This window comes from Phyllostomus hastatus, unplaced genomic scaffold (assembly GCF_019186645.2).
Source record: "Phyllostomus hastatus isolate PE091 unplaced genomic scaffold, TTU_PhHast_1.1 phas_scaffold_11, whole genome shotgun sequence".
In the NCBI taxonomy this organism is placed as follows: Eukaryota; Metazoa; Chordata; class Mammalia; order Chiroptera; family Phyllostomidae; genus Phyllostomus; species Phyllostomus hastatus.
In genome coordinates, this window is record NW_025334005.1 from 6,054,969 (window position 1) to 6,082,732 (window position 27,764).

Below are 27,764 nucleotides of genomic sequence, written 5' to 3' on the forward strand. Positions count from 1 at the left end.
GTATGGAATGACACTCCAACCAACCGAGCCACCCAACCAGGGAGAGTTCATATTTTTTTGACATGTTTAAGAAATCTGTGCCAAACATAAAAACACTAAAGTTTTGTCTGTTTTCTTCTAGGAGTTTTCTGTTTTTAGCTTTTACATTTAGTCCTATGATCCATCATGAATTAAATCTAATACAGGGTCTGGCAGAAGTAACACCTGCTTGAGTGTGGTTGGTAGGGTGCATGAAAGTCTCACATGAGACAGACAGCAATTTGAACATTCCCCCTAAAATGTCATATGGTGTGCCTGAGTGTGATGTTATGTTAGGGAATTGTATGCTTACAATTATGTAATAAAAAGGGGAGTTATTTGTGCCAGATCCTTTATATGGTAGAGTTGGAGACTTTTTTTATATCCAGTTGTTCGAAGACAATTTGTTGAAAACTTATCCTTCCCACACTGGATTGCCCTTCCACCATTGTGAGAAGCCAAGTGACCACATGTACACAGTTCTATTTCTGGACTATAGTTCCTTGGACCTGTTTGTCCATCTTTATATTGATACTCTACTATCCTGACTGCTGTAGCTTTGTAGTAAGTTTTGAAGTTATGACGTGTTGCCCCTCCAAATTTGCTCTTGTTTTTACAAAAATTGTTTTGGTTATTGTAGGTCCTTTGCAGTTAAATATAAATTTTGAAACCAGATTTTTCATAAACTTACCCCCCAAAAAAGCCTGTTTGGACTTTGACTGACACTGCATTGTGTTAACTATAAATCAATTTGAAGGAAACTGACATCTTAAGAATACTGTTTCCAACCCATGTGTTACAGGGTGCAGCCAAGAGGGGGCCCCCAATAGGGATTTGGGATGGTGCCCAGAACTCAGAGTGTCCAGGAAATATTAGGATGTCCTCACCCCTCCCCTGCACAGGTGTGGATTGGAGGGACAAATGGAGCAGGGCCATTGAGAGCTGTTTTGCATAGCAACAGCTTTGCAGCTAACCCCTGCCATGGTCATTTAACATATCTATAACCTTTAACTGGTTGCACAGATATGGTAAATAGCTGTGGCCATGCTCTGAGCCAGGGGGATGGAAGCAACTTCCCCTCAAGATGTAACTGGGAGGTAACTCCCCCCAAGTTACAGCGCCTGCGTGGGAACTTGGAGATGGTTGGCTCCATGACATGGGGCCACGCCTGCTCAGATTCAATATGGCAGCCCAGTAAAGCTGGAAGGATACGAGAGTGCTGGCAAGTGTAGCCAATTGTGGGAGGAGTCAGAAATGGAGCTGCAGAGGAAGATTGGTGCAGGGATTTAAACCGAGACACGGCAGCCATTGAAGAGGAAAGACTCAGCAGCCATTGGAGGGAGGACCACAGCCAGTGCAGAGAGAACCACCCGGTTTTGGCAGAGTGGAGAGTCCTGCAGCTGTTGTGCAGAGAGAACTACAAGGCTGGGGCAGTGGAGAGAGAACCACATGGCTTTGCCAGAGTGGGGACCCCCGCAACTTTAGTAGGGGGAACCGGCTTTAGCAGAGATCCTGGCAACACAGCTGCCGGGTGCCAGGAACCGAGGGAGGCCTACCAGCTAAAACGGATTACTGGGAAGAACCAGGAGCTGTCTGAGCCATGGACTTCTATTTCCTTTCCTGAAATACGGTACCCCAGACTGGGCAAAGGGGGGAAGGAAGGACTGTGTGTGTTTGTGGGTGTTTTAAGGGGCTTTGGGATTTTGATGAAGACATTAGGTCACTACTTTAAGTCTGTATAGCATTAAATAAACATTTCCTTTCCTTTTCACAAATCTCTGGCATTGAGAGATGTCTTTCCTATAAGGTGGCAGACATAACAAACCTGGGGGGTTCCTTTCGGTAATAGTGTATTGCCTTTGCCCTGTATTGTTCTGTAACACATGAACAACAGTATGTGTGCCCGTTTAGGTCTTCATTCATTTTTCTCAGCTGTGTTTTATAGTTTCCGCTCCACAGGTCTTTCACATCTTTTATCAAGTTTATCCCTAAGAGTTTGATAATTTTGGACATTAATGTAAATTGCATTGTATCTTAACTTCTGATTGTGCCAGGTAAGTATATAGAAACACAATTAATTTTTGTATATTGATCTTATACCCTGCAGCCATGCTGAACGCACTTCTTAAGCCTTTGGTAGACACTATCGGATTTTCTACAAGTCATCTCTGAATGTAGTTTGACTTCCTCTTTTCTGGTGCCTTTTCCTTTACACCCCACTGCACCAGCTAGAACCCCCTGTAAACTGTTCGGAAGCAATGACAGTGGACATCCTTGCGTGGGACCTGTTAGGACAAGCGCATTCAGACACTCACCGTGATGTTTGCTGGAGATCTCCTTTTTGTAAGTGCTTTATCAAACCAAAGGAATTCCCTTTCAACTCTAACTTGCTTAGAGCCCTTATCACAAACAGTGATGAATTGTCAAATGCAACCTTCAGCATCCATTAACCACATGGTTTTCCTCCTGTATCAATATGGTGAGTTGTCTTCATACACTTTCAAGCACTAAACTGACATTTTTTGATAAACCCTATTTGGTTAGGGTGCATTATCCCTTTTCATATGGGATCATATGTTGGATTTGATTTGCTAATAATTTATTTAGCAATTGTATGCCGATGTTCACGAGGAATAGTTGTCTAGCTCTCCTTTCTTACAATACCTTTGTCTGGTCCGGAGATCACAATGTCAGCCTCACAGATGGAGTGGGAAAATACTCGTTCCTCTTCAATCTCCTGGGAGGGGTAGTGTAGGACTGGCATTTCTTCCTTGGACGGATGGTAACATTTACCACTAAGGTGATGTAGGCCCAGAGTATTCTTTGTGAGATTTTAAACTACTAATTCAATTTCTTTCATGAATAGGGCTATTTAGGTTGTCTATTTCTTCTTGAGTGAACTAAGAGATTTTGTATCTCCCCAAGAATTTGTGCTCATTTTATCCAAATTTTCAAATTTATTGCCATAAGTTGTTTATATTTATAGAACCTGTAGTGGTGTTACTTCTGTCATTCTTGGCATTGGTCATTTCCTTCCCTTTTTCTCCTGATCAGTCTAGATAGAGGTGTACGAATTGTTTTTGAGCTTCTCGAAGAACCAACTTTTGGCTTAATTTTTTTCTATTGCTTTTACCTTTCCAATGTCATTGATTTCTGTCTACCTTTGTTATTTCCCTTCTTCTGCTGATACTTTTATTTGCTCTTTTTAAGTGAAAATTGGGACACTGATTTGAAACTGCTTTTCTTAACGTATCACCCGGTGCTGTAACTTTCCCTCTAAGTACGGCTTTCATTGCATCACAAGACACAAGACTAACACACAAAAACCAACTGTATGTCCATTTGTGCAACAGCACCCAGAAAACACTTAGCTCTAAACCCAACTGGTACAGGGTTTGTGTGCTGACACTATGCAATGCTGATGAAAAAAAAACAAAAACTGAAATAAATAGAGTCACACCATGTTCATGGTTTAGAAGATTCACCAATGCAATTACGTGAATTTTCCCCAAAATTATCTATAGATTTAATGCAATTCCAGTGAAAATCCCAGCAGGGCTTTTGTATAGATAAGCTCATTCTAAAATTTACATAGAAAGACAAAATTGATAGAAAAGCCAAAATAATCTGAAAGAATAAAATGGTAGGAATCACACTACCAGATTTTTAAGACTCACACAAAATACTTTGACCATGTGGTATTGATAAAAGGACTCACAGATCAATGGAAAAGAATTCAAAGACCAGAAATAAATCCATACTAAAATGGCTAATTGATTCTTGACAAAGATACAAGAAAAATTCAGTGGAAAAAGAATAATCTTTTCAACAAATGATCCTGGAACAACCAGACATCCATCCACATGCCTCAAACACCAAACAAAAAACGTAAGCCCCACACTTAAAAAAATGAACTCAAAATAGATCATAAATCCAACTTTAATGTTAAACTATAAAACATTTAGAAGAAAATCTTCAAGAATTGAGGCTAGACACATTTCTTAGACATGACACCAAAAGGCAAAATTCATAAAAAATTGATAAACTGGACTTCAAAGAAAAATTGTCACTCTACGAAAACCAGTTGAGTGAAGAGACACACACAGACTAGGAGAAAATATTGCAAAGCACATCACTGTCAACAGACTAGTATCCATAATACACAGACTCTAAGCTCAACAATAAGAAAACTACCCATTTTAAACTACCCATTTAAAAATGAACCAAAAAAATTAGAAAAATAAAAATAATAAAAGAAAAAAAGGCAAAAAAAGAAAGAAAAAATTAAAATGGACAGATTTGAACAGACACTGCATCAAAGAGGATATACACAGACGGCAAATAAGCACATGAAAAGATATTCACCATCATTCCATTAGGGAAATATAAATTACAACCAGGGTGAGATTTCACTACACATCTATCAATATGGCTAAAATATAAAATACTGACAATTCCAAGTGTTGATGAAGATGCAGAACAACTGGAACTCTTTGCCAAGTAACGACTTTTTCTCAGACGCACTATATAAATGTGCTTACAAGAAATACCATTTTGACATTGTGACTTTAGACAAAGATGCTCATCAATTGAGTCAACACAGGTTTCCAGGAAGAGGACATATGGGACAAATTTGAATTGTGCACCATTTTTGAGTGACGTGTAAGATATTTTTGTTGGCATGGGTGGAATCTCGAGTTCAGCCTACCACATGTTCACCGCATCATTTCTTTAAAGCACTCTTGAATTTAGCCTGTATTTTGTCCTAAAGCAGAAGTCAGCAAACTTTTCCCATAAAGGGTCATAGTAAATACTTTCAGCTCTGCAGGCCTTATGGCCTCTGTTGAAACTACTTAACTCTGCCCTCAGCAGAGCACCCAGTGGGCATTTGATCCTGTTGGATGGGTTTTAATAAAGCTATGCAGAAACGGGCTGTAGCTTGACTGGGCCCACTGACGCCATCCAGGGGCCGGAGCAGCAGAGACCAAGGGGCTGGCAGCTCACCGGCAGGACCAGGGCCAGCTTCCATTAGCACTGAGCATTTAGTTAGCAGCGGCCTGGTTTTATTGGAGAAACATCTCAGCTGCTTGCAAGCATTTGCCCCAAGGTAATTGGGAGAGACATCTAATCCTCCTTAAGCAGCTCAACCCCTGTCACCTTCTGCAGCAAGGGGCTGAGGGCCTGCCCTAATGACAGAGCTGTGTCAAGAGCCCAGTTCTCCCGACCACTGAAGGCCCAGCCCCTTTATAAGCAGGAAGCTCCCCAGAAAAACAGGAAGTATCTTCACCTGCCCCATCACGAGAGTAGCAGAAATGTTTCTTGGGGTCACCCAGGGATGGCATCATCATCTCTGTGAGTGGGGCCCAGGTAGCCTTGAAGCACACCCCAGGACAAGCAATATAGTGCCTTGCTCCTCCAGCCCGTCCAGTGGCCCAAGATACACAGCCACAGGGCTAGGGTCCAGGGCCCTTGGTCTTCACAAAACCCACAGCAGGCTTCAAGGAATAGACTTTATTAACCTAGCTCTCAAACACTAGAAGCTAAAATTACAACAACCCATCAGTATTTACAGAGTGCCGCCCGCAGGCCAGGTGGGGCTGGGCTGGCACTTCCCCAGACACCCACCGAGAGCAGCCTCTGAGCGGGCGGGGGCCAAGGCTGTGACTGCCGAGAGGGCTGGCGGGCCTGCCTCAGTACTTCTTCAGGCTGTAGGTCAGACTGCCAGGGACCCTGGTGCTCTGCAGGGGCGGCGAGTGCCAGACGGCAGAGCTGGTGCGCTTGTGGTAGCGAGGCTTGCTCTTCTTAAAGATGTCCTCCAGGTCCAGCTGGAGGATGGTTCCAAAGAGCTCGAGCACATTCGGGGGGTGATAGTACTGGTGGATGATGGCCTGGCTGAGCTGGGTGCCTGCCGGGGAACAGAGGTCACTGTCTTAGGGCTCCCCATGGGCCCCACCCAGAGCCCTCCGTCACCCTCCATGCCAGCATGCCCCCACCTCCTGCCATTATCGGCTCCTCTGAGCCCCGCTCCTCCCGCCCCACCACCGAACACTGTAATGCTCTCACTCCACATTCCTACTGCCCCGTCTGGCAGCCGGGTCTGCACCCAGGTCCTCAGTTCAGAGGGCCGGGCACTCGGCTGAGCCCGCACCCACCTGGGAGCCAGGTCCTCTATTCTCCCCGTTCTATACTGGTGAGACTTGCGCAGAGGCGCACAGCTAGGAACTGGCAGAGCCGGGGTTTTAAGCCAAGTCTAGCTCCAGAACGTAGGCCCATGATGCCATGCTCGACTGCAGTGGTCGGCTCTTTATCTCATCAGCCAGCCACAGCCGCCCCGAGGAAGGGAGGGCGCCGGACAGAGAGGACCTCTGGGCTGAGGCTGTGGGTGGCACACCCCTGCCAACAGGGAGAATCGGGTGGAACGTGCAGCCAGCTTGCTCTGCACCGGGCCTTCCGCGTACTCACTTCACCCTCAGTGACCCTTCTCAGCTGGATCCTATTATCATGCCCATTTCACAGATGAGAAAACTAAGCTGGCAAAGGTCAACTACAGCTAGGTGGCTTTGCCAGTCCCCTGTCTCCCTGGCCACACTGACACCTCCCGGTGACTTGATGCTGGTAGTTAAGGAGACTCATTCAGATTCTGGTGGCTGCGGGCCTCAAACGAGGTGACAATCATAAGAGCAAGTTGTCTTCGGCAGAGCACTGGCCCCTGGGGAGCGAGACTACAGCCCGCCCTGACCTCCGGACCTTTGAACTCTGTGAAGCACCCGCTGTATGCACAGCCCCATTCCACTGCCAGCAGGTGTCACACCCAGGTCTAGGGCCGCGGGCATGCTTGCCCCTGCTCCTGGCTAAACACTGCGGGCCTGTAAACTTCAGGGTCAAATCTCGCTCAAGTGCCGTGCCTCCACCGTATGGCTTTCCTGCCTCCTCCAGCTGGCTGGCGCTCCCAGCCCGAGCTCTTAGTGCACCACTAAACCCCCGTATCCTTCTTGGCTCTATTCCCCCCGTAGGCTCCTTATTTGGATCCAAGTCTCATCTGGCCTTCTGGGCAGGACTCCGAGAAGGGGCCTAAAGAGCCGGAGCCGGAACACCCAGCACCGGGGTGCCCCCAGTCAACTGCAATTTAATACATTTTTTTAAAACAAAGGTGTCCAACGTCTGTTCCAAAGATGAGCCCACTGGCCACAGAGTGGCCACCCTTCCCTGAGCGTGTCCCAAGGCCCAGAGCAGGCTTGTCAGGCCAACACGTCAAGTGTCTAGCCCATGAGTACAACAGCCTCCCGACACCAGTGTCTGCCAAGCCACTCCCTCCAGGGACCCCTAAAGTCACAAGTGAGGACCCAGATGTCCAGGGAGCCCTGGACCCTGCTTACCTCTGGCCCAGGCGGGGATGGGCTTCCGGGGATGGGCCTCGTCGTCAGTGGAGTCATCGCTATTCAGATCCATCCCGTAGTTATCCGGGTTGATCTTGGGGGGACCCCTGTGCCCTTGTGGAGTCATCTGATACGAGGTGCAAGCTGGAGACTGGAAAGGGTGTGGTCGTCAGCTTTCCCGCCCCGCATTCCTGCATCTGCCACCACTGAGGAGCGCGGGGACTCGGGCCACCTCCCCTCACCTCACAGGAAAAATCAAAAGGCTCGGGTCCCTTAAAAAAGTCACACCACACACAGAACTCGGTAGCTCCCTTTCTCGTGCTAGAGTCGGCTGCAAACGCATGCCCAGGTCAGAAGCCTGCTGTGAATGGCGACCCGGGACGCCACCACGAACCCCATCCTTCTCCACGTAAACATCGCAGAGAAGACCGTCCAGCTAACCCCCAACTCTCCCACACCTCCGCCCACGCTGCACCGCACACCCTTCCTCACAGCGCGTTCTCTTTGCAGAGCAGTAAACTGCAAGTCACCTAAATACGCATCCACGGGCGCTGGCTAAAGAAATGCCGAAACTAGCCGGTACACAACTGCCAAAATTAAGAGGTTTACAAGGGCTGAAATAGGTAACTGTCTGCAACATACTAAAAGAAAGGAGGAGGACAAAATCAAGCTGCCAAGGGGTATGTATACTACGGAGTAAAGGCAAGTCCCCACAAGGTCCTGTGTTGCACCCCACCCCTCAACACGAGGGTGTTAGGAGGCGGGCCTTTGGGAGGTGCCCGGGTCAGAGGGCAGAGCCCTCCTGAATGCAATTAATATCCTCAAAGAGGAGACCCCAGAGAGCTCCGTCTCCCCTCCCACTGGGTGAGGACATGGCGAGAAGACAGCTGTCTGTGAACCAGGGAGAGGGCTCCCAAAAGACATCAAATCCGCCGGCACCTTGACTTTGGAGTTCCCATTCTCGGACAGTTTGTTTAAGCCACCTAGTCGATGGCACTTTGTTAGAGCAGCCTGAGCAGACTAGCACAGTACGTGCAGGCTGCGTCCGCCTACACTCTCTGTGCGCAAAAGGTTTACATGTGTATCTATATAAAAATATACATATACCATAATTTTCATCGAGGTACCTTTTACTTTATACTCCTTTATAAAGCTTAGTTTCTTTTTTTGTTGTGGTTATTTACAACAAATTCTATTTTGAGAATAAGAAAGAATATACCTATGAAAATCAGTAAAAACTGTTGGGCCAACTGTACCCTTCCTCTTTCTTATGGTCCCTAGATGCAATGTGTGCCTCCAGTTACGGAAAGAGAATAAGCAGAGCTGGGCCCTCTCTTGCTCTGGTGCCCAAGCCTCACCTGCACGTCCACGGTCGTGTTCAGGCCTCTGCTGGACGCTGCAGCCTCTTTGGCTTTCTTCTCCTGCTCTTCCTGTAGACGCTGCTGCTGTTCCTGGGACCAACAGCCAGCCGGGTGTTAAAAACCACGGGAACATGCTCTCTCCCCGACCCCAGGCCAGCCCCGCACGGCCAGGCAAGCAAGGCGGCTCCTGCCCCAGGAGCCACTAGGTCAGGGCCCTCCAGGCCCAAAGTCCTGCACACCAACTCCCCCATACCTTTTTCTTCTTCTCTTCCAGTTCCCTCTGCAGCTTCTCCTTCTGGAGCCGCAGGGCCTTCTCCCTCTCCTGCAGCTCCCTGGAAACCAAGCAAGAGCCTGTCAGGGCAGGAAGCTGAGCCCCGGCTCTGTTTCCAGCCCTGCCAGGCCCATCCGCACTGGCCGTAGAAGCGGAAATGGCAGAATGGGCACAGCAGCCAAGAGCCCACAGCGGCGCCTATGCCGAAAGGGCTGGAAAGTTCTTGCCCAGGGTGCAGGGGCACTCAGCTTTGGAGAGCACCAAATTTGGCCCCCCATGCTTCCACGCAACTTAGGTCTCAGCTTCAGTCTTATCTGTTGTACAGTGGGGACCGTGACCCCTCTCCTCCAGAGTTACCAGGACAATTAGATGGGATAGGCTGAGTTATCTCCGACCGTCCTGGCCCACAGGGTGGACACTGGGCTACGAGCCTGGCGTGGGCTCTGGGGCCACCTCCACTAACCAGCTCGTGACCTGAGCAAGTCATGTAACCTCTCAGCCCGTTTCCCCTCTGGGAAGCGGGGCTGCCGGTTCCTATGCCGCAGGGGCCTTCCGTGAGGATTCACCAAGGCAACGTGTGAAGCGTGTAGCCCAGGACCCACCAAAGCTGCCGACCACTAGGCCCACCACGCCATCACCCCTTCCAAGCCCCTGGCATCGCCTGGCACACATGCGATTCTAAAACCACATCTGTCACCCACCCACCCTCTGTCCCCCGCCCAGACCCCTGTGTCTCTGACTGTGCCACAAACCCAGGACAGCTTGTGCCCATCAAGAAGCACAGGGAGATGGCCCTGATGCAGTCAGCCCTCTGGCTTCCACTGGGCAGCAGCCACCCAAATGGCCCGATGGACACGGGAAGTGTTGCCTTCTGTTCCCCAGGAGGTGGAGTCGGCAGAGAGGCAGTCACTAGGCCTGTGCTTGGGTGTTCCCACCTGTCCTTACACACACCTGGGCCCAGTTCACGTCTGCACACAAGTGCGTTCATATAGGCACGGATCCCACCTATCCTGGCCAACAGTGGCTTGTCCTCCTTGGCATGCCCGGGACCCCGCCCAGCCAAGCATGAGGTGAGCCCCAGATAAAGGCTCGCAGAACTCAATGTGGGGATCCTGCCTGCGGCACAGAGACCCCTGACTCTGAGAACTGCAAGACCAGAAATGCTGGGATGTGGGGCGGGGGTGAGGATCTGCATCCTCATCACCACGGAAGAGGCACGTTTAGTGGGCAGGGGCCAAGGATGCTGAAGGTCCTGCGATGCACCAAATGCCCATGGGGGCCTGGTGAGAAATGCTGGCTAACCCTACAGCAGCACCTCCCACCCCTGCCGTGTCAGCAGAGGACACAAAGAACCAAAGGGGCACCACACCGGATGGAGGAAGAACTAACAGAGTCCCAAGTGACCCTGCCCATTATATCTTCAGCCTCCCAAGGCCAGCACGCCACATTCGGGTGGTCTGCCTGCTGTGGGCCCCTGGGTTTGGAGCCGAGGAGGTGTGTCCCTCCTTTGCAAATGCCAAGTGAAAGTAGGAGCTGTTTCTAGAGGACAGCTCCATCTCTCCGGCCCTCGGGACTCCCTCACCTCTCGGCCTGGAGCCGCTCCTGCTCCCTCCGCCGCTCCTGCTCCCGCTGCTCCGCCAGCTGCCGCTCCTGCTCCCGCTGCTCCGCCAGCCTCTTGGCCTCTGCCGCCTTTCGCAGCCGCTCCTGCTCCTCCTCCTCCTTTTTCTTCTGCAGCAGCTCCTGATGTCTCCGCTCTTCCTCCTCCTGTGAGCACAGAGCTAGGTCAGGGCATCAGACCCGGCCCGGGCTGGGGGCGATGGCGGGAGGCTGCTCCCTCCCTGCAGCCCAGGCCCCCTGCAGCATCAGAGACCATCCGGGGCTGAGCCGGGGTCACCCTACACCAGGTGCCACAGAATCACCACTGCCTGCCTGGAAAGGCATCCTGTGACAACCTCTTAGGGTACAGACTGGAGCCAAACGCACTTCGCTGTGTGACACTGTGCTATCACTCAGCCCTCCGGCTTGGTTCTTCGTGTAGCAAATGGGAACAACAGGAACACCTAACATACTCGGAACTGTGCCTGGCACACAGTAAACACTGCGCAAAGTTTAGCCATGAATATTACACCCCCCGAGACAGACTTGTGCTCCCTGAGTGGGAAGGTCGACAGCTCCAAGGGGGAGGCAGGCCCTCCCTCGAAGAGGCAGAACTGGTCACCTTACGTCGGCCCTGTCAGGTAGACTCTGCTGCTACCCGGAGGACCCAAAGCCCCGAGAGGCCCAGTAACCTGTCCAAGGTCACACAGCTAATAACGAGCACAGCTGAGAGTGGAAGTCAGAGCCGAGAGCGAGTCCGTGTGCTTCAGCCTCCAGCAAAACGGAAAGCACGTCACTGTCACCATCCCCACCTCCAAGGCACTCGTTGAAACTCCTCAGGGCTTGAAGCCACAAGGCCCCCCCGGACGAACCCGACAAAGTGGGGTATGCCCAGCAGTGGCTGAGGCTGTCTGTCCTGCGACTCCCTCCCTGGGTACCCAAGCCCCTGTCCACCTGAGCCCACACCTGTTGTAGCCACTTCAGCCTCCGTGCCTCCTCCTCCTGCTTCCTGCGCACCTCCATCTCCTCCATCTTCTTGGCTGCTGCCTTTTTCTTGGCCTTCTCCTCTGCCAGTCGCTCCTCCTTGGCCTGCGGAGCCCACCCACGCGTGCCCATGAGAGCCGCCCTGCTCCCTCAGAACTACCAGGTGAGCCCCGGAGCCGGGACAGGTACCCCATGTCCTGCAAACCCAGCCCTGCCCAGGAGCATCGGCCCGCCCACTCGCAGAGGGCTGCTGCTTGGTCCACAGCAGAGACCGTCCACCCTCAGCTGGGCTCAGAACCAACTGCTGGACCCCTGCACGGACGGGAGCGGGGCCCAGGGTGTCAAACCCCTAACTTCCTGAGGGATACGGTCCTAACCCTCGGACCACCAAGTGCCAGAGACTTGGGCCCCAGCAGGGAACGGCCCCCGAGATCGGGCTGCCCACCAGCCCCCGGCTCGCACCTTCTCATTCTTCTCATCCAGCTGGGCGAACTTCTGCTCGATCTGCTTCTTCTTCTCCTCCTTCATCTGCTCCACCCGCTCCCGGGCCTGCATCACCTTGCGGAGGCGCTCCTCGCGCTTCCTGTGAGCACGGGGCAATCAGGGGGAGCCCGCGGCAGCCTGGGCTGGCCGGGGGCCAGGGGGCCGGGAGCTGGGCCACTTACAGCTTCGCCTCCTCCAGCCGCCGCCGCTTGTCCTCCTCGACCTTCTGCCTGCGCAGCTGCTCTGCCTCCTCCTTCCGCCGCAGGTTCTCCAGGCGCTGCCGCTCCTTCTCCTGGGTGGGAGCGGGGAGTGAGCAGGGACAGCCCAGTGCTGGGCCGGGGACCTGGCTCGTCCAGGATGGTCCACCAGGCCCACAGCCTCCAGCCAGATGGACAGCAACATCAGACTGCTTCTGGGGGCAGAGTCGCCCCCAGAGACCTTCCATTCCCACCCTGATTGAGGACTGGGCCTTCCATCTTTCTTCTCCGGGCACCCTAAGGCCTCCCAAGAGCCTGAGTCACAAATGTCCTCAACTCAGCCCTGCCCAGCGTGGGCAGGACAAACACGAGGTTCCCACCTGGACGTACGCTCTGATGATGACTACGTACAGGTGCGTCTGAGAGGAGGCTGAAGAGCAAGACTGGGAGTTTACTGTTCCGCTTTAGGACTTCCTTACTGTGTGTGTGCGCGCTTTAACAAGCAGTCACAAACATTCTTAAGACAACTGGAAAAATGGAAAACCTCACGAAGTAAAGGATCTGAAGAACGAAATGGAAACTTTAGGGTGAATAACACAATAACTGAAAAACTCAGGGGATGGGTCCAAGAGATGATGGAGCAGACAGACGTTGGCAACACATGAAGACAAATCAGTAACACGCACCCAGTCCGAACACAGAGACGAGACACTGACAGGAAAACTGACAGCGCCCGAGGCAACTGCAAGGCAACACCAAGGCCCGTCATTTGTGCCATCGCCACCCCATAGTGGGAAGGGTGCAATGCAGGGCAAAAAAATGTGGAAAAATAATGGCAACACTCCAAATTTGGTAAAAGTTATAAATCTACAGATTCAAGGTCACCAGAACCCAAGCAGGATCAACCTAAGGAAACCCATGCCTAGCCACGTCATAATCACACTGTTGAAAACTTAATACGAAGGGGAAAAGTCTCAAAAGCAGCCACGAAAAAAAGACACATCACCTAGAGCAGCGGCGGGGGGCGGGTGGGGGGGGGCACGACAATGACTCGAAGGACAGAAGGCCTCTCACTAGGAACTACGGAGCCAGAAGGAAGCGGCACAACATTTGCAAAGCGCTGAAAGGGAAGAACTGTTAACCCAGAACTCCATCTGCGCGCAGCGAAAACGCCCCTCGGCCTGAAGCACAGAGGTTCTCCCCAACGAAGAGAAACCAGGGAATGCGCTGCTGGCAGACTCCTCCTCACAGAGCTGCTGCAGCGAGTTCTCCAGACAAAAGGAAACGATACCGGGACAAGCAAAACATCAAACACGAGAGAATAAGAACGACAAATATCTGGGTGAATATCAATAGACCATTCTTCCCCTCCTGAGGCCTTCGCCGTGTTTGCCAGTTGAGAGCAAAAATTACGACGCTGTCTGGAGAGGCGGCCGAAGCACGAGGACGCCGCGTGTGAGATGGGAACAGCGCACACGGGGCGGGAGGCGTGCGGTGAGGTCCCTACGTCACAGCTGAACCGGTGCCCATTCTACGGTGGGCGTGAAAGTGAAGTGTGTAATGCCCAGAGGGACCAGGAGAAGGACTGCGAGATGCAAGAGTCACAATGACAATGAAAAAATGAAAATGGAATACTAAAATGTTCGAGTGAGCATTTACCAAGTATAGATTTGACTATATAGTTCTCAACACAAACTTGACTGTATAATCTTTTAACATAAAAGCGATTTCTTTTTAAAAAACAAAGAATAGAAGGAAAGAGAGATGGCCGGGAGCCAGAGCGGCAGAGCTGAGCGCAGGAAGGACCTGGGGGACGCTGGCCTCCGGGAGGCTCCCATGGGGGGAGTAGGTGGTCTTTGGCTGGCTCCCGCTCCGGGACGGCCCAGACCCAGAGGAGACCAGCAGGAGGCCGGGCCTCCACCCACTACACCCACCTGCTCTTCTGTGAGGAAAGCACCGTGGGAGCGAAAGCCAGGTGGCCCAGAGGGCGCCCACCACCATATCTTCCTGCCCCGAGGACCCAACAGAGTCCTGCTTTCAACAGGGCCCGGCAAAACAGGTTTTCGTCCCCAAACCCGAGTGCTGGATTTCCCCAGCGCAGGTCAGAGAACCGACCCCGCTGCACTGCAAGTTTCATAGCACACGAGAGCTGTTTGTGTTACAGGACATGCTTCCTCTTTGCCCCAACCCGTAAAGGCGGGCTGGCTTGTCCCTGCGCCCCAGAGGCCACCGACAAGGCCAAAGCAGAAGGTGGGAGGAACCCAAAGCTGGTGCAGCCCTTTCTGCCTCCAGGGGCTTCGCCCGAGCAGTCTCCCTGCACGCCTAGCCCCGTGCTGGATGCTTGACACCCTTACTCTCTGGTTCACCCCACCTCTATGAGGGGCCTAATGGGAAACGTACGTCCAAGGGTTGGGAAACTAGTCCAAGGCCCCAAGGCCCGTGCGACCTACCGAGGCTCCTCGAGGACTATCTTACCCACCCCCCGCACATGCCCTGCGCAGGGACCTGGGCTCCCTGAAGCAGGAAAAGGATGGGCCTCTCGGTCGTCCCCGTGAGCCCTGCCAGGCTCCGACCCGTCTCGGTGGGGCACAGGAGTGCCCTGTAGGGTGAACAATTCTGAGTCTGGTTCACTGCCGTGGGCCCAGATGCCTAGCAGGCGCCTGGCAGAAAAACAGGCACATAAGGCTTCCCAGGCTACTGACTGGCATGTTGGAAGGTAAGCCGTTGCCACGGCCACCCAGAGGGGACCAGCCTCCGTGCAGAGAGGCAAGTTCAGGTCCCACCTGTCTGCTGCTGGGAAGCCCTTGCTCTGCCAGGGTCCAGGGCAGTGCTGCCGAGGCCTTCTGGCTCCCGGTGGAGGCAGAAGCCCTCCCGCAGGCCCTTCAGCGCACCGGGGGGAACTTGAGGAGTGAAGCAGCTGCAGCTTTGCAACTCAGGAGCCCCAGAGAGCCGCGACTGCAGGCCCGGCCGATCCCGGCTCTCTGTGGCTCCTTGCTCACGGCTGGCGGCCCAGCTTAGCGCTGAGGTGTCTGAGAAGAGGACGGCTTCTGTGGCCTCCTTTCCAGAGGCCACTGCTGACAGTCCACCCTCAGTCACCTGCCTGGCCTTCAACCACCCATTGCTCTGCCCTCCCCTTAAGGCAGGAGCTCAGGTGTGTGACCCAGCAAATCTCAGCTTCAGACCCTGGGCAAAAAGCTACAGGCCACACACCCTTTGCTCCCTTCCAGCTCAGGGAGGCTCCGAGACTCCTCCTGCTGGTCGCAGATTCAAAGGCAGAGAGGCAGGGAGGGGGCCTGGCCCAGCACAGCCAAGGCCTGCAGCTGCCGCCCAGCGCCTCTGGTCCACCTCCCACCTCCCTCACCGCTCCCGCTCAGCATGTTAGTGCCACTACAGGTGCGGTCAGTTCTGCAAGGACGGCTACAGCAGCTCGGTGCCAGGTGGAGCGAGGTTACAAGGGCAGGAAAGGGTTTTACTTACAACGAAGCTGCACTGTGGAGGAGAGGAGACAAGGAAGAAGCCGAGAGTTAGTGCGGGGCCAGGGGGTGTCCTGGAAAGGTGCCCAGGCTCCCACTTCGCCAGCGAGTCCGCTCCCTTATCTCACCCAGCCCTCGCCCCCAATGCGGGAAAGCGTCACAGGCGTGCCCCTCGCCTTAACCCTCAAGGCGCCGGGGGTGTGGGACAGGTGGACAAGGTCAGGGCCTGCTAGGCCACTTCTGCAACTGCACAGACCCGGGGCCAAGACGCAAGGGTCACGCTGAGTTGTCCAAACCTCTAGGCCACAGTACAGAGCCCAAGAGGTCAGGACGGATCCCTGAGCTGGCCTTCGACCAGTGCCGGGTCACACCTGCCTGGGCCCAGACACACGGTGCTCTCAGCAGCCTTGGGGACCTCCGGGAGCCTCCAGCCATGCCGCCCAACCCTAGCCAAGCTCAGTCTGGGGCACGGGCTCCCTCACCTTGGGGTCCACGCGCAGGGGAGTGTTGCGCTTGATGAAGGACTTCATGACACTGCTGCGGGAGGCCGAGGTCGGGGTCATGAGCATCTGGTTCCTCTGCACGGTGTGCAGGAAGGTCCGCAGAGGCCGCACCACCTGCAGGTGGGGACCAGGGTCAGGGCCACAGGCAGGGTGGAGGCACCGAGGGAGGGCAGACCTCTGCTGTGTCCCCCTGCTCACCTTGCTGGCTGGACAGGGCGGGGAAGGGGTCTTGCTCCGGGGGGGCTGCAGCTCCTCGTCCTCCAGGGGCTGCTCTTCGTCTTCCAGCTCACTCACGGCCTGCTTGTAGCTGCGCTTCCTCCTGCAGGAGCGCGGTGGGCAGGAGCATCGCGGGGCTGCCCAGGGAGCCCCCTCCAGAGCCCGAGCCACACCCCATGAAAGGGCACCTCCATGAAGAAAACTGGGACCAGCCCACGGGCCTCACTGCTAGAGAGGTAGGGTCTCCCTAACTGAGAAAGGGAAGGGACCAGCGTGGGGTCCCGTGACCAGGAGGACACAGAAGGACGGGGTCCGGGATCGGGTCACTCGCGCCCAGGCCAGGCTCATCCCGCGGCACCGAGCTGCCTCCTTCATTAAAGCCAGAGCACCAGGCCCCACTTCTGCTGGGGGGAAACGGGGCCCCCGACCACACGTTCCCCCACCCGGGAGAGGGCTCGAGCTTCATGCCCCCCTGGGCCCTTTGGCATAGTGGCCTGCACACCCGTTCCCAAACACAAACCTGACACTCTGGGGTGGCTCCTTGGGGCCATCTGCTGGACCAGTCCTGGCCTCTGTGAAGAGAGCCATTTCAGTGAGGGCACGGGGCAGCAGGGAGGCGTCAGGGAAAGGTGCCCCCTGGTGGCAGCTTGTGGCAGGGGCAAGTGCAGAGGAGCAAGGCTCTCTTCCGGGCAGACCCCCGAGTGGCCAGTGGCAGAAACATCAGCCTCAGCACCGACTGGCCTTGACGCACCTGTGGCCATGCCGAGTCCAGCATGCACCCCCAGCACACAGACCCCTCACCCCTGCGCCTCTGTGACAAGGACTGCAGGACAGTCCCGGGGGGGCCCCAACCATGACCTAGCCACCTCTAAGAGAAAGGCGGGGGGGGCATCTTTCAGGAATGGAAGCCTATGGAACAGACCCCTTGACCAGCTTTGAAATCCCACCCCTCCTGGCCCTGTCAGCTGGAACCAACGGGACAGGAGGCGGTGGGGGTGTGGGGGGCAGGGGGGGCCGCATCGGGGGTGCTCCTCGGCAGGGTCCACATGGGGGTGCGGGGTCAGTACGTTTTGTTTCACTGCCAGGAGAAAGCACTAATCTCCCCGCTGCCCTCTGACACTCTTTATTCCGATGGGTCCTTATTCCAAGGGGCTACGGGGTTGGCAGGGCCACTGTCCCTGACCCGGGTTCAGAGGGGAAGCTGTGTCCCAGAATTCACAACTACAGTGCTCTTCCCACCACAGGGACGTGAGCCGAACCCCAGGGCACCTCTGGCAGACTGGGGGTGCCGGAGCCCAGAACCTGCAGCTCTCCCACTCTCTGCAGACAGGAGACTCACAAGGGTAAGAAAGAGCCAGTGACCAGGGACAAAGACCCCAACACACAGTTCCTTCTGCTGCCCCCTCGAGTGGAGCTCAAGGCCATGCAACAGTTCAAGCCCTTCCCCCATCTCTCCTTGTTCCCTGCGCCAGCAGCCATGGCCACTCACACAGGCACCTGGCAGCAGCTCCAGCCAAAGGCAGGTGATGAAACCTGCAGACTCCAAGGAGGCCTACACACCCTGGGTCTCATTATTACCTTCAGCCTGCCAGCCCAGGAAATGCGATTCCCTCTCCCCAGAGAGTCAGGTCGGAGCCACCAAGGCCTGGGTGGCCCTGGGTATCCGCATACGGCAGGTCAGGAAGACTCACTCACCTTGCTGCCCTGCAGAGGGTGTTTCCTGGCTACCAGCCACAGGCTGTGAGTGGGATGTGCTAACAACAATCTTGTTGGCACTGCGGGGCGACGATGTACTTCCTTCATTCTTGGGGACCTGGGCAAAGAACCAAGACTTCAGGGCTCCAGACCTGGGACTCGGCACAGAGCACAAGCCCCAAGGCCCTCCAGCCCGGCCCTCCCTGGCCGGCCCGCCTTACCGCCGGCTCGGCCTCCTCCACGGGCTCAGCCTCCTCGCTGGAGTCCTCCTCGGGGCTGAAAGCAGAGCAGAAGATGCCATGGAGCCCACCCAGCCTAAATCGTCCCCACAGGAGCTCCGCCCCCAACCCTGGCCTGGGTCACAAACCCACAGCCCCAGGCGGGACAACAGCCAGAACCAGCGGCTCCCTGGAGCGTCCGCTCCCTGGGTCGATGAGGGATGTCCTCCTCTGAATTTGGGCCTCGATTCAGGATGTGAGCCCTTTCCCAGCTCCACCTCAACCCCTTGGGCCCGGACGAGCCACGGCTGTTTTGAGGCCCGCTCCCCGTTCACCACGGGGCCAGCAAAGCCAGCAGCTCTGCCCAGTCACCCCGCCTCGCCATCCCAAGCACGGACTCTCTTCCAAAGCAAGGGTCTGGCCTGCAGGCCAGGGGGCGCTGGCCCAGAGCAGCGCTGGGGTGTGGTCCCAGAGCAGGGAGCAGCCAAAGCCCCACGCCGCCCCCGTTCTACCCACCCAGATTTGACTGTGGCTCCTCGTGGCTGCCCTGGCTCGTCCCCAGGCCTTTGAGCTGACAGCCTATGGGCCCCATGTCCCAGGATAGGCCGGGGCGGACAAGCGGCACTGACAAGCGAGTAGGGAGACTTGACACTGTGCCACCTGCTGCCTGGTTAGACTGGGGCGGGGGCGGGGCCGGGGCTGCCGCAGTGGGCGGTCCCAGCAGGAAGGAAGGGTCCGACCTAGGAAATGTTTCCATTCCTGGGGTGTGCACCTGGACCACTTGGCCCCGGTGTGTCCTGCCCAGCCCTGGGAAGGTCCCCAAGCCCTGGAACTGAACTCACCTGACTTTCTGGGGCACCTCGACATTCAGGAGCCTCTCCAGGTAACTGTGACCTGGGCGGGGGAGGAACAAAGGAACAAAAGATAAGCTCGAAAACTGGCCAGGTGCCACTCTACGGGGCCCAGGGAACCAGGCTGGTGGGGGGAGGCGTGGCCACTCCTGGTCTGAAGGCAGACCCTCTCAGAGACCCCTCCCTCCACGGGACAGACCCTCTCCACACAGGACAGACACGTCCAGTTCCACTTAAGGATGTCCTGGATGCAAGTAGAGACTAGTCACTTTATTAAATATGAGCTGAAGGGTGCGTCCTTCTAAGGCTGCGTGATGAGACAGGAAGCAGGCGGGATGCCCAGGTCTCTGCGAAAAGTACCCCCATGGGGCTCCCAGCTAAACCAGCCGCTCTGCTCACAGAACCCCCCGGCCGGAGGGAACGACTGACAAGCTGTGGTTATGCGAGCGTGGGTATCTGGCAGACCTCCTCTTAAGGATGAACAAAGCGACACAGTACTTGGAAAAAGCAACAGTATTTGTGGCCAACAATAAAAAACTGAGCCCTGGCCAGCATGGCTCAGGTGGCTGGGCGTTGTCCCGCAGACTGAAAGGTCACTAGTTCGATTCCCGGCTGGGGCATGAGCCTGGGGCTCAGGCTCTGCTCTCCGACCCCCGTCAGGGTGCTCGCCAAGGGAGCCAATTGATGGTTCTCACATGCATGTTTCTCTCCCTCTCTTTCCCCCTCCCTTTCCCTCTCTCTGAAGTGGAAACATTAAAAATAAATAATTGGGGGGGGTGCCAAAAATAGAATTTTGGAACACGGGTACCCACCACCATGAACTTCATAGCATCCTAATCCCTGAAGATTTTTCTGATGAGACCAGAACTGCCTCCCTCCCCCCTCGAGGTGGAGAGAAGTCAGACAGGCTTGGGTCAAGGGCAAGTCGAACGAGAGGGCGGACGGGGAGAAGCCCCTGGAGTGGCTTCATGCCGGGAATCCGGCTTCAGATCCCAAAGCAAGAGCGGGCTCTGGAGTCTCTCCTGCCCTCCCCCTGGAGCTCCGGGCTCGCCTGCCCCTGGGGCCTCTTCCCAGGGCCAGAGCCAGGCCTGAGGAGATCTCCAAGGCAGGTCAGAACCACCCGGGTCCTTCTGAAGACCCAAAAACAGACAGTGGGTCAGACCACACACACGTGCACCTGCCCTAGATTTAGTGTCCTGAGCCCCCCCACACCCCAGAGCAAGCCCCTCCCCACGTGGGGAAGGGAAGAAACCCCCGGCAAGGTGAGGTGCCCTCACCTGCCTGCCTGAGCCCCACACGGGGCTCGCCACCAGGTGTCCTCAGCGAGTGGCTGCAGGACTGGAAGAGACAGAACACGTGGGCTCAATCCGCAGCCTCTCAGTTCATAGACTCGGTGACCGCATTGCACCTCAGTCTCCCCCGCTGCGCAGTGGGGAAACCCCAACAGGCTAACAGGAGCTGCAGGGACCCAATGCGATGACCTTGAGTTTCATAAGCCTTCAAGTGCGGGGCAGATATCGGCCACAGTTTTAATGCACATTAATGTGAAACCCGGCCTTCTCCTCCATCAGTCCCACTCCTCTCCCGCCCCCCCCACCCCCCCCCCCCGTCCTCTGCCTGGACCCTCGCAGCGGCCTCCTGCCTGGTCTCCCTGCCTCCTTCTCTCCCTCCCTCTTTGTCATCGTCTGTACAGTGCCAGGAAGCTCCCAACAGCCATCAAGGGCCACATCGCCACATGAAAGGGATCGGACCCAAGCCCGTGTGGCCCATGAGCCCCAGACACCCCAGCACTTGCCATTCCATGCCCCAGGGTCTTCGCAGCAGCTGTTCCCTCTGCCAGGGATACCTTTCCCCACATTTCCTCCAGGTAGCCAGCCCTGACTCTCGCAGCTGCCTGTCCTCTGTGGCTCCCACTGGGACAACCTTCTTCTGAACTTGGGTTCGATGGTGACGGAAACGGCTAATGTTACAGAGCCCTTTGTACATGGCAAACACCATTCTAAACGCTCCGTGTGGGTTCACTCAAGAGATAATGGCCCTTTAAGATGATGCTATCGTCACTCCAGGTGACAGATGAGGAACCGAGGCCCATGAAAAAGTTCCTGTCCCCTGCCCAAGGTCGCAGGGGAGGTAACTGGCGGAGCTGGCACTCAAACCCAGTGACCTGTCCCCTCCAGGAGGAGTCTCCAGACTAAGCGGGTCCACCGACGGGAGCGGCCCGCGAAGGTGGTGACCCCAAGGGCGCCGCGACAGCCGGGAAGGAGGGCACACCGGCCCCGGGGAGAAGGCCCAGGTTCAAGCCTCAGAAAGACATTTCCCACGGGGACCTCCGTTCTCTCCCCTGAAAAACAAGAGGGCTGGCCGAGATCCGCGCTGTGCACTATCGTAAACGTTTGCTAAGTGTGGCTATTTAACTCTAAATTAAGCACAATGTAATCGAGGAAAAAATGCAGTTCCTCAATCACGCCAGCTACGTTTTGTGACGAGCAGATGAGGAACGTGGACATCGTCACAGAAAGCCCAACGCACAGCTGCTGCTCGAGTATGAGATGGTGACCCAGAGCCCCCCCCCCGGCCCAGCTGGGCCCCCGGGGCTCCCCACAGCATCCACCCGCCACTGCTGAGCCCCAGACTCACAGATGATGCGGGCAGAGGCGGCCGGCTCTTTGGTGGCCTTCTTGGCGACTCTTCTGCTTGGCCTGCGAACGGTGCTCTCTGGCTTTGCAACCAGGGAGTATTTTTGGGCCAGAGCATCCTGGTTATCCGGGAAGGATGAGGTGAGCAGGCTGCGCAGCACTGGCTGCCGGTCCACACGGGAGCCCGCGGATGTGGAGGAGTTATCCGGCAGGATGGGAGCCAGCACCCGCTGCTGCCATGGGGAGGCTGGAGAGCCAGGTGAGTCCGGGGGGCCTGGGGAGGTCCGTGCAATCCTAAGCTTGGAGGCAGACCGGCCTGAATTGACCCCTTGGCCCTTGGGGTCCTGCGGCGTAGCCATCAGGGAGCTCACAGCGACAGACTCCAGTCTCCCAGCCTCTGACTTCTTGGGTGTTGATTCCCCGTCTGGCATCACAGTGACCTGAGAGGCTGGAGCAGCGGATGCAGCCAGGGTTGGGGACGCAGCCCGGGAAGAACTGAGCTGGTTGAGGCGCTCGTCAGCAGAGTAGCGCTCGCTGGCACCTATCTCCACCATGGGCACCAGCTGGTCCTGGGTGACACTGTCCGTGGGCTTCCTGGTCAGCACTGTGGGAGACTCGGGGGTGGGCGAAGCAGCAGCCATGGTGGCTGCCACAGCTGCAGCTGCAGCGGCGGCCGCAGCACGGGTCACCCGCTGTGGGATGGAGCCATTCTCCCCTGCCATGAGGGCCAGCTGCTCCACCTTGTCCTTGCTGCGCAGGCGCCGGGAGCTCAGCTGGCTGCTCCGAGTCTTTCTGCGGGACAACCTGCCAAAGACAGCAGAGCAGAAGCTGAGAGGGCTCAGCAGGGCAGGGAGGCACCCCAAAATTTGAGCAGGGGTACGAGTCTCCCCAGGAGCCACCAACTCCGGTATAATATAAAGTGCAGGTGCCCTGGCTGGCGTAGCTCAGTGGATTGAGCGCGGGCTGCGAACCAAAGTGTCGCAGGTTCGATTCCCAGTCAGGGCACATCCCTGGGTTGCAGGCCACGGCCCCCAGCAACCGCACATCGATGTTTCTCTCTCTCTCTCTTTGTCTCCCTCCCTTCCCTCTCTAAAAATAAATAAAATCTTTAAAAACAAATAAAAAAATAAAGTGGAGGGCTTGGAGGCAGAAGACCATGGCTCTAGTTCAGGCTCTGCCACCCCCTGCCCTGAGACCCTGGCCGCTCCTCTCTGAGCCTTACTCTTCCCACCTGTACCCTGGGGATAATGCCGGTCCTCACCGCACTGCCGGGAAGAATAAATTCACAGAAACCTGGCGCTGGCTACCCTGGACAGGCTTTGCTCACGTTATCCCTCAACCCACGAGGCAGCCCTGAGAGGCAGGGACCGTCCTCACTTTATTCACTGACTTTTTAAAAGATTTTGTTTATGTTTAGAGAGAGGGGAAGGTGGGGAGAAAAGAGAGGGACAGAAATATCAGTCGGTTGCCTCCCACCCAGGCCCTGACCAGGGACCTGGCCTACAGCGTGAGCTCGTGCCCGAACGGGGAATCAAGCCAGCGACCCTTCATTTTGTGGGACGACGCTCAACCCACTGAGCCACACGGGTCAGGGCCAGGACCATTCTCACTTTGGATTTGAGGAAACTGAGGTGCAGAGAGGTAGAAAATTACCGAAAGGACATAGAGCTACTAAGGGGCAGCGCTGGGGTCTGAGCCGAGGACCTCCCAACCCCAAGACCCCCAGCCCCTCTGCTCGTGGTCTGCAGCCCACAGCCATTTCCATGAGCATCTTAAGGAGCCGAGCACAGGGGCTGAGCAACAGACCCCCAGCCCACAACCCCGGCGGCTCTCACCCAAGCACAGGGTTGGGTTCTCTCTTTTCCCACCTCCGGAAACCCTTCCCACCCTCAAGGCCCAGATCAAACACCCCTGTCCACACACACACACACACACACACACGTGTGCACTTGCTCTGGACTCCATCCACGGTCTTGGGTCACGCTTTGTTTCCCTCGATATTTCGCCCCTCAGCACAGCCCACAGGGCGCCATCACCATGGCTGCAGGCCTCGGCTCCCAGTCCACGCTGGGTCACACTCCCCGGTGGGCGCCAGGCCCCCAGACCCTGCCTGCGGAGCCCCGCGCTCCCACCTTTTCCGGATGGGGTCTCTGTTTTCATCCTGAACGTAAGAAATCCGCTTCTTCTTCCGTCGGTTCTTCTGAGAGGGTGTTTTGGGCATCAGCTCAGGCTCTTTGCTGAATTCTCTGTTCGGTACAAGAAGGGTGATATTTGTGGCTGCGTGGGAACCACCGGCCCCCTCCTCCACCCCGCCTAGCGCCTGCCCATTTCCTGGCCGTCACAGGTCAAGCTGGGGTGAGCAGCATCAAGGGAGCTCTCCAAGGCCATGTGCAAGTCCCCTGCGAGGCGTTCGGGGCTTCCTCCCAGGGTCGGGGCAGGGAGCAAGGTTGCCAGGCAAGCGTGGGCGGCCCCCTCCTCTGAGTCCCAGCCCAACACCTCTCCTTCCTCTTCCCGTCATTCTGGGCTAGGCCCCCAGCAGGCTGGGCGCTCAGGAGAGACCCCGGCAGCCTGTCTGTCCTGCCGGTCCAGTGAGGAAGTGGCCGCTATGTCCCCAAGGCAGCAGGAGCCAGGCAGCCCCTGCCGCCTCCTGCCACATGCCGCTGCCCTCACCTGGTGAACATGCGCATGGCCTCCTCCTTGATCTCCTCCAGCCACACCATGTCCTTATTGTCCACATTGCAGACAAACTCCAAGAGCTTCTGATCACAAAGCTCCAGCAGGTGGATGTGCCCTGGGGCTGTCGTCCCCATGGTGGCTCTCTCTGATGAAACACAAAGGCAAGAGGCACTGGGGCTCAGCGCTGGGGACCGGACCCTCCTCAGGGGGAAGAGCCTGCTAGGCCACAGCCCCCACCCCCCAGTCACCACAAGACACCAAGGGCCTGGATCAGGGCCCCTCCCTGCTCACAACCATTCCCCAGAGACAGAGGACTCCACATGCCAATCCACTAATCTCATTTTTGAAAAAGGAAGGGCTATCCCACTCACATTCTTCAAAGGCCTGGCCTCTACCCCACCCATAGCACGGTGTCCCCACACTTCCAAGGCGATCCTGCGATCGACAGTCCTCCTTACCAAGGTCCTTGCGGGGGGAGGGTTTAAAATGACAGGGCATGGCAACTGCCTTCCTGGGTCAGGGAGAGACCGGGACCAGCACAGGACCCCTTGTCTACCTGCCCAGACACAGCCCTGCTCTTCCTCCCTGTGGGTGAGCAAGGGTTTAGACACAGCCAGCCCGAGCTGCACAGAAGCTGACCCCAGGCCTCAGGCCAAAGAACATCGAACCCAACTGCCTCTTCAAGAAGCCAGTGAACGGAAGAGGTTCTGCATTCCAAAGGAGTCGGTAAGAAAGCAGGGGGCAGGGACTGCTCCTCTCCAAAAGGCCCACGACCCTCTCTCTCCCTGGAGCTGAAATCGTCTTACAAATGGATGAGGAAGCATCAAGGGAGCAGATACGCCATGTCTTATTTTTAAGAAAATTTGTGTAGAAATATCAGACAGGGGGAAATACAAAACCAGTTTTCTATTAAAGACTCCTTAAGACTCGATTATATTGTCACCACCAAAGTCCCAGGCAAGGAGGAAGTGTTCCTTGCAGTCATCCGGAGCAGGGGCTCAGTAAATATTCCCGCTGCGTGAGTGGCAGAAAGAACAAGTGAAGGGTTGAAGGTCATAGGTAACAGACTGCATGTCTCACGCCATGGCAGGGAGCCAGCACCCTAACCTGTACCTTCAAAACCCAAGAACCATGCAAAGCTCAGCCTCCCGCCTAGAAGGGAGGGCTAGGCTAGGTCACCCCTGAACACCCAACAGAGCGTAACACCAAGTCAGGCTGCAGCCTCATGGGATCTGATTTCCAGGGCACACAGCCTTTGTTCCTCAGACAAGCTCTGCCCTCTGTCTGGAACCTTCTGTCTCCTACTTTGTACAGCTCTCTCCTCGCTACTTGGATCTCAGCACCTCAGGGAGGACCTGACCACCAGCCACAGTCCCACCCATCAACTTCAGTTCTCTGCATGGCACTTGGGTGACTTTGTATCTGTTTGCTTACTGCCTGTCTCTGCCCACTAAACACAAGTAGGCAAGCCCTTGTCTGTCTTGCTTATTGCCGAAAGCCCAGAGACAAGCACAGTGTCTGGCATGAAAGAAACACTTATTGAATGAATTAATCCACCTATCAACTCTACACCTTAAAATAAACATCCCACAGGCTTTCTTCCCACCCACCCCACCCTGCACAGGGACACCAAGTAAGTTCATTCTACACAGGTTAGGACACGCCATACTCATCCGGAGCTTCTGCTCCTGAATGCCGAGAGCAGCACTCATCAGGGTAGGGCCAAATGGGCAGGACTGCAGAAGCTCTGCAAGACAGCTCTGCAGCCAGCCAGTCACGGGCATGGCCTCTCCACCGCCATCCCTCTGGCTCTCCCCAGCCCCTCAGCTCCAGAGCTCAGCCCCAGCAAAGTGCAAAATCCCAGTTCCAGGCCAGGGAAGAGAAAATCGCTTAAGGAAGACAAAACCAAAACAAAGGTTTGCAGGAAAGCAACAACTCCCTTTTCTTTTTTCTTAAATATCTGTTCAAAGTGGCAAAGTAGGTGACAGCTCCTTTCACGAAGCGCGAAAAGGTTTGGGGTTCTTCCACAAGGAAGTTTGTTTTTAGCGGACCTGAGCTTTAAAAAGGGTCATCATAAGTTAGAACCAAGGCGACCCCACAAAAGGAGGAATCAGTGCACCAAGTAATGAGGCTCTTGGGAAGAGCAGCAGAAACATCTTCAGCCCGTGTCAAAACCTGTGCACGAATCCAGAGCACCCGACCTCTCTCGGAGAGAGAAGAGGTCATCTTTCCCTCCCAATACTCCGTATACCAGACTAGACGCCCCACTGCCCTCTTCTGCAATGCCTGTTCTTTTGAGGGTGCGGGAAGTTGGGGACCTCACCCTCTACCACACTTCAGTGAAGAAGGATCACAATAGCGGCTCCATTTATGGAAGTCCTACTCCAGGCCCAGGTCAGGCACCATGTCATTGAATTCTGTCCTCAACCTCAAGGATACCCATGTGTGGACGAGGAAACTGAGGCTAAGAGAAGTTAACACAGCCACCCCCGGGGGGCCTGGATTTAAAGTGTGCTCTTAAACGAGCTGTGCCGCCTACACGGTTTCAGCCTCTGAAAGGCAGGCGTCAGGCTTGGGCTCTGGGCACCCCCCAGAGAAGGCCACGGTGGCTGAACAGGACTGAACCGCTGACAGCGAACGTGCCTGGGGTGTGACAAGGGGCGGCACTGGCATCCGGAAATGGTTAGTTTAAAATGTTGCTCAGCTGGAGGGGGAGGGGTTGGGCGAAGGTTATCTATACAAGAAGTCAGCTTGCTCTGCGTCCAAGTCAACAAATGGCCCCGCAGGCACACAACAGGGGTGCTAGGCACCTGGAGGGCACGAGGTTATTTTTTCGGAACCTGGTGACCTAGGTGGAAGGTGGGAGGTTACAGGCCCCAGGACCAAGGAAGGTCACCTCGCCATGTTAAAGAGGTGACCCATCCATTCCCAGGCCGAAAGGGGACAGAGGGTCACGCCCCCGGCCCGAAGTTGGCAGAAGGGGTTACAAATCGCTAACCACCCCACACCCCCGCCGGCCGCCCACGTGCACTCACCCGGTTGCACCGCGTCTACTAAGCGCTGCTCGGATCCAAGTCCGGCCGCCTCCCTAGAAGAGCCCCCCCGCCCGCCCAGACCTTCAGCTCCCGAACTCAGATGCTCACTGCAACTGGGAAGCAATGGGGCCGGGTAGCGCGGGCCAAACCTACGATTTTCAAAACTGAAGGCTCG

The 27,764-nt window shown here is 55.7% G+C and overlaps 1 protein-coding gene across 2 annotated transcripts; it reads right to left on the bottom strand.

Moving 5' to 3' along the window:
* Nucleotides 1-3,939: 3,939 nt before the first annotated feature.
* On the bottom strand, nt 3,940-27,705 carry LOC123829549 (inner centromere protein). Of its 2 annotated transcripts, XM_045855380.1 has the most exons (19): nt 27,590-27,705; nt 24,549-24,699; nt 24,011-24,124; nt 21,880-22,682; nt 19,234-19,285; nt 18,395-18,449; nt 18,174-18,291; nt 16,999-17,050; nt 16,461-16,581; nt 16,242-16,376; nt 15,764-15,775; nt 12,272-12,381; nt 12,069-12,189; nt 11,589-11,711; nt 10,609-10,790; nt 9,009-9,087; nt 8,753-8,845; nt 7,395-7,545; nt 3,940-5,923 (listed from the first exon to the last, which is right to left on the bottom strand). In XM_045855380.1, the coding sequence occupies exons 2-19, from the start codon at nt 24,686-24,688 to the stop codon at nt 5,709-5,711; spliced, it is 2,676 nt and encodes an 891-aa protein (XP_045711336.1). In that variant the 5' UTR covers nt 24,689-24,699; nt 27,590-27,705; the 3' UTR covers nt 3,940-5,708. The 2 variants fall into 2 exon arrangements, with proteins under 2 accessions (XP_045711336.1, XP_045711337.1); XM_045855381.1 differs by lacking the exon at nt 15,764-15,775.
* Nucleotides 27,706-27,764: the final 59 nt, after the last annotated feature.

What these genes read in the sequence shown, in the direction of transcription:
- LOC123829549 (XM_045855380.1), bottom strand. Translation starts at nt 24,688, where the DNA reads ATGGGGACGACAGCCCCAGGGCACATCCACCTGCTGGAGCTTTGTGAT. An exon ending in CGCCCTGTCCAGCCAGCAAG is followed by an intron (nt 16,377 to 16,460) that starts GTGAGCAGGGGG and finishes CCCCACCTGCAG; the next exon opens with GTGGTGCGGCCTCTGCGGAC. An exon ending in GAGCGGCTCCAGGCCGAGAG is followed by an intron (nt 9,088 to 10,608) that starts GTGAGGGAGTCC and finishes CTTGGTTTCCAG; the next exon opens with GGAGCTGCAGGAGAGGGAGA.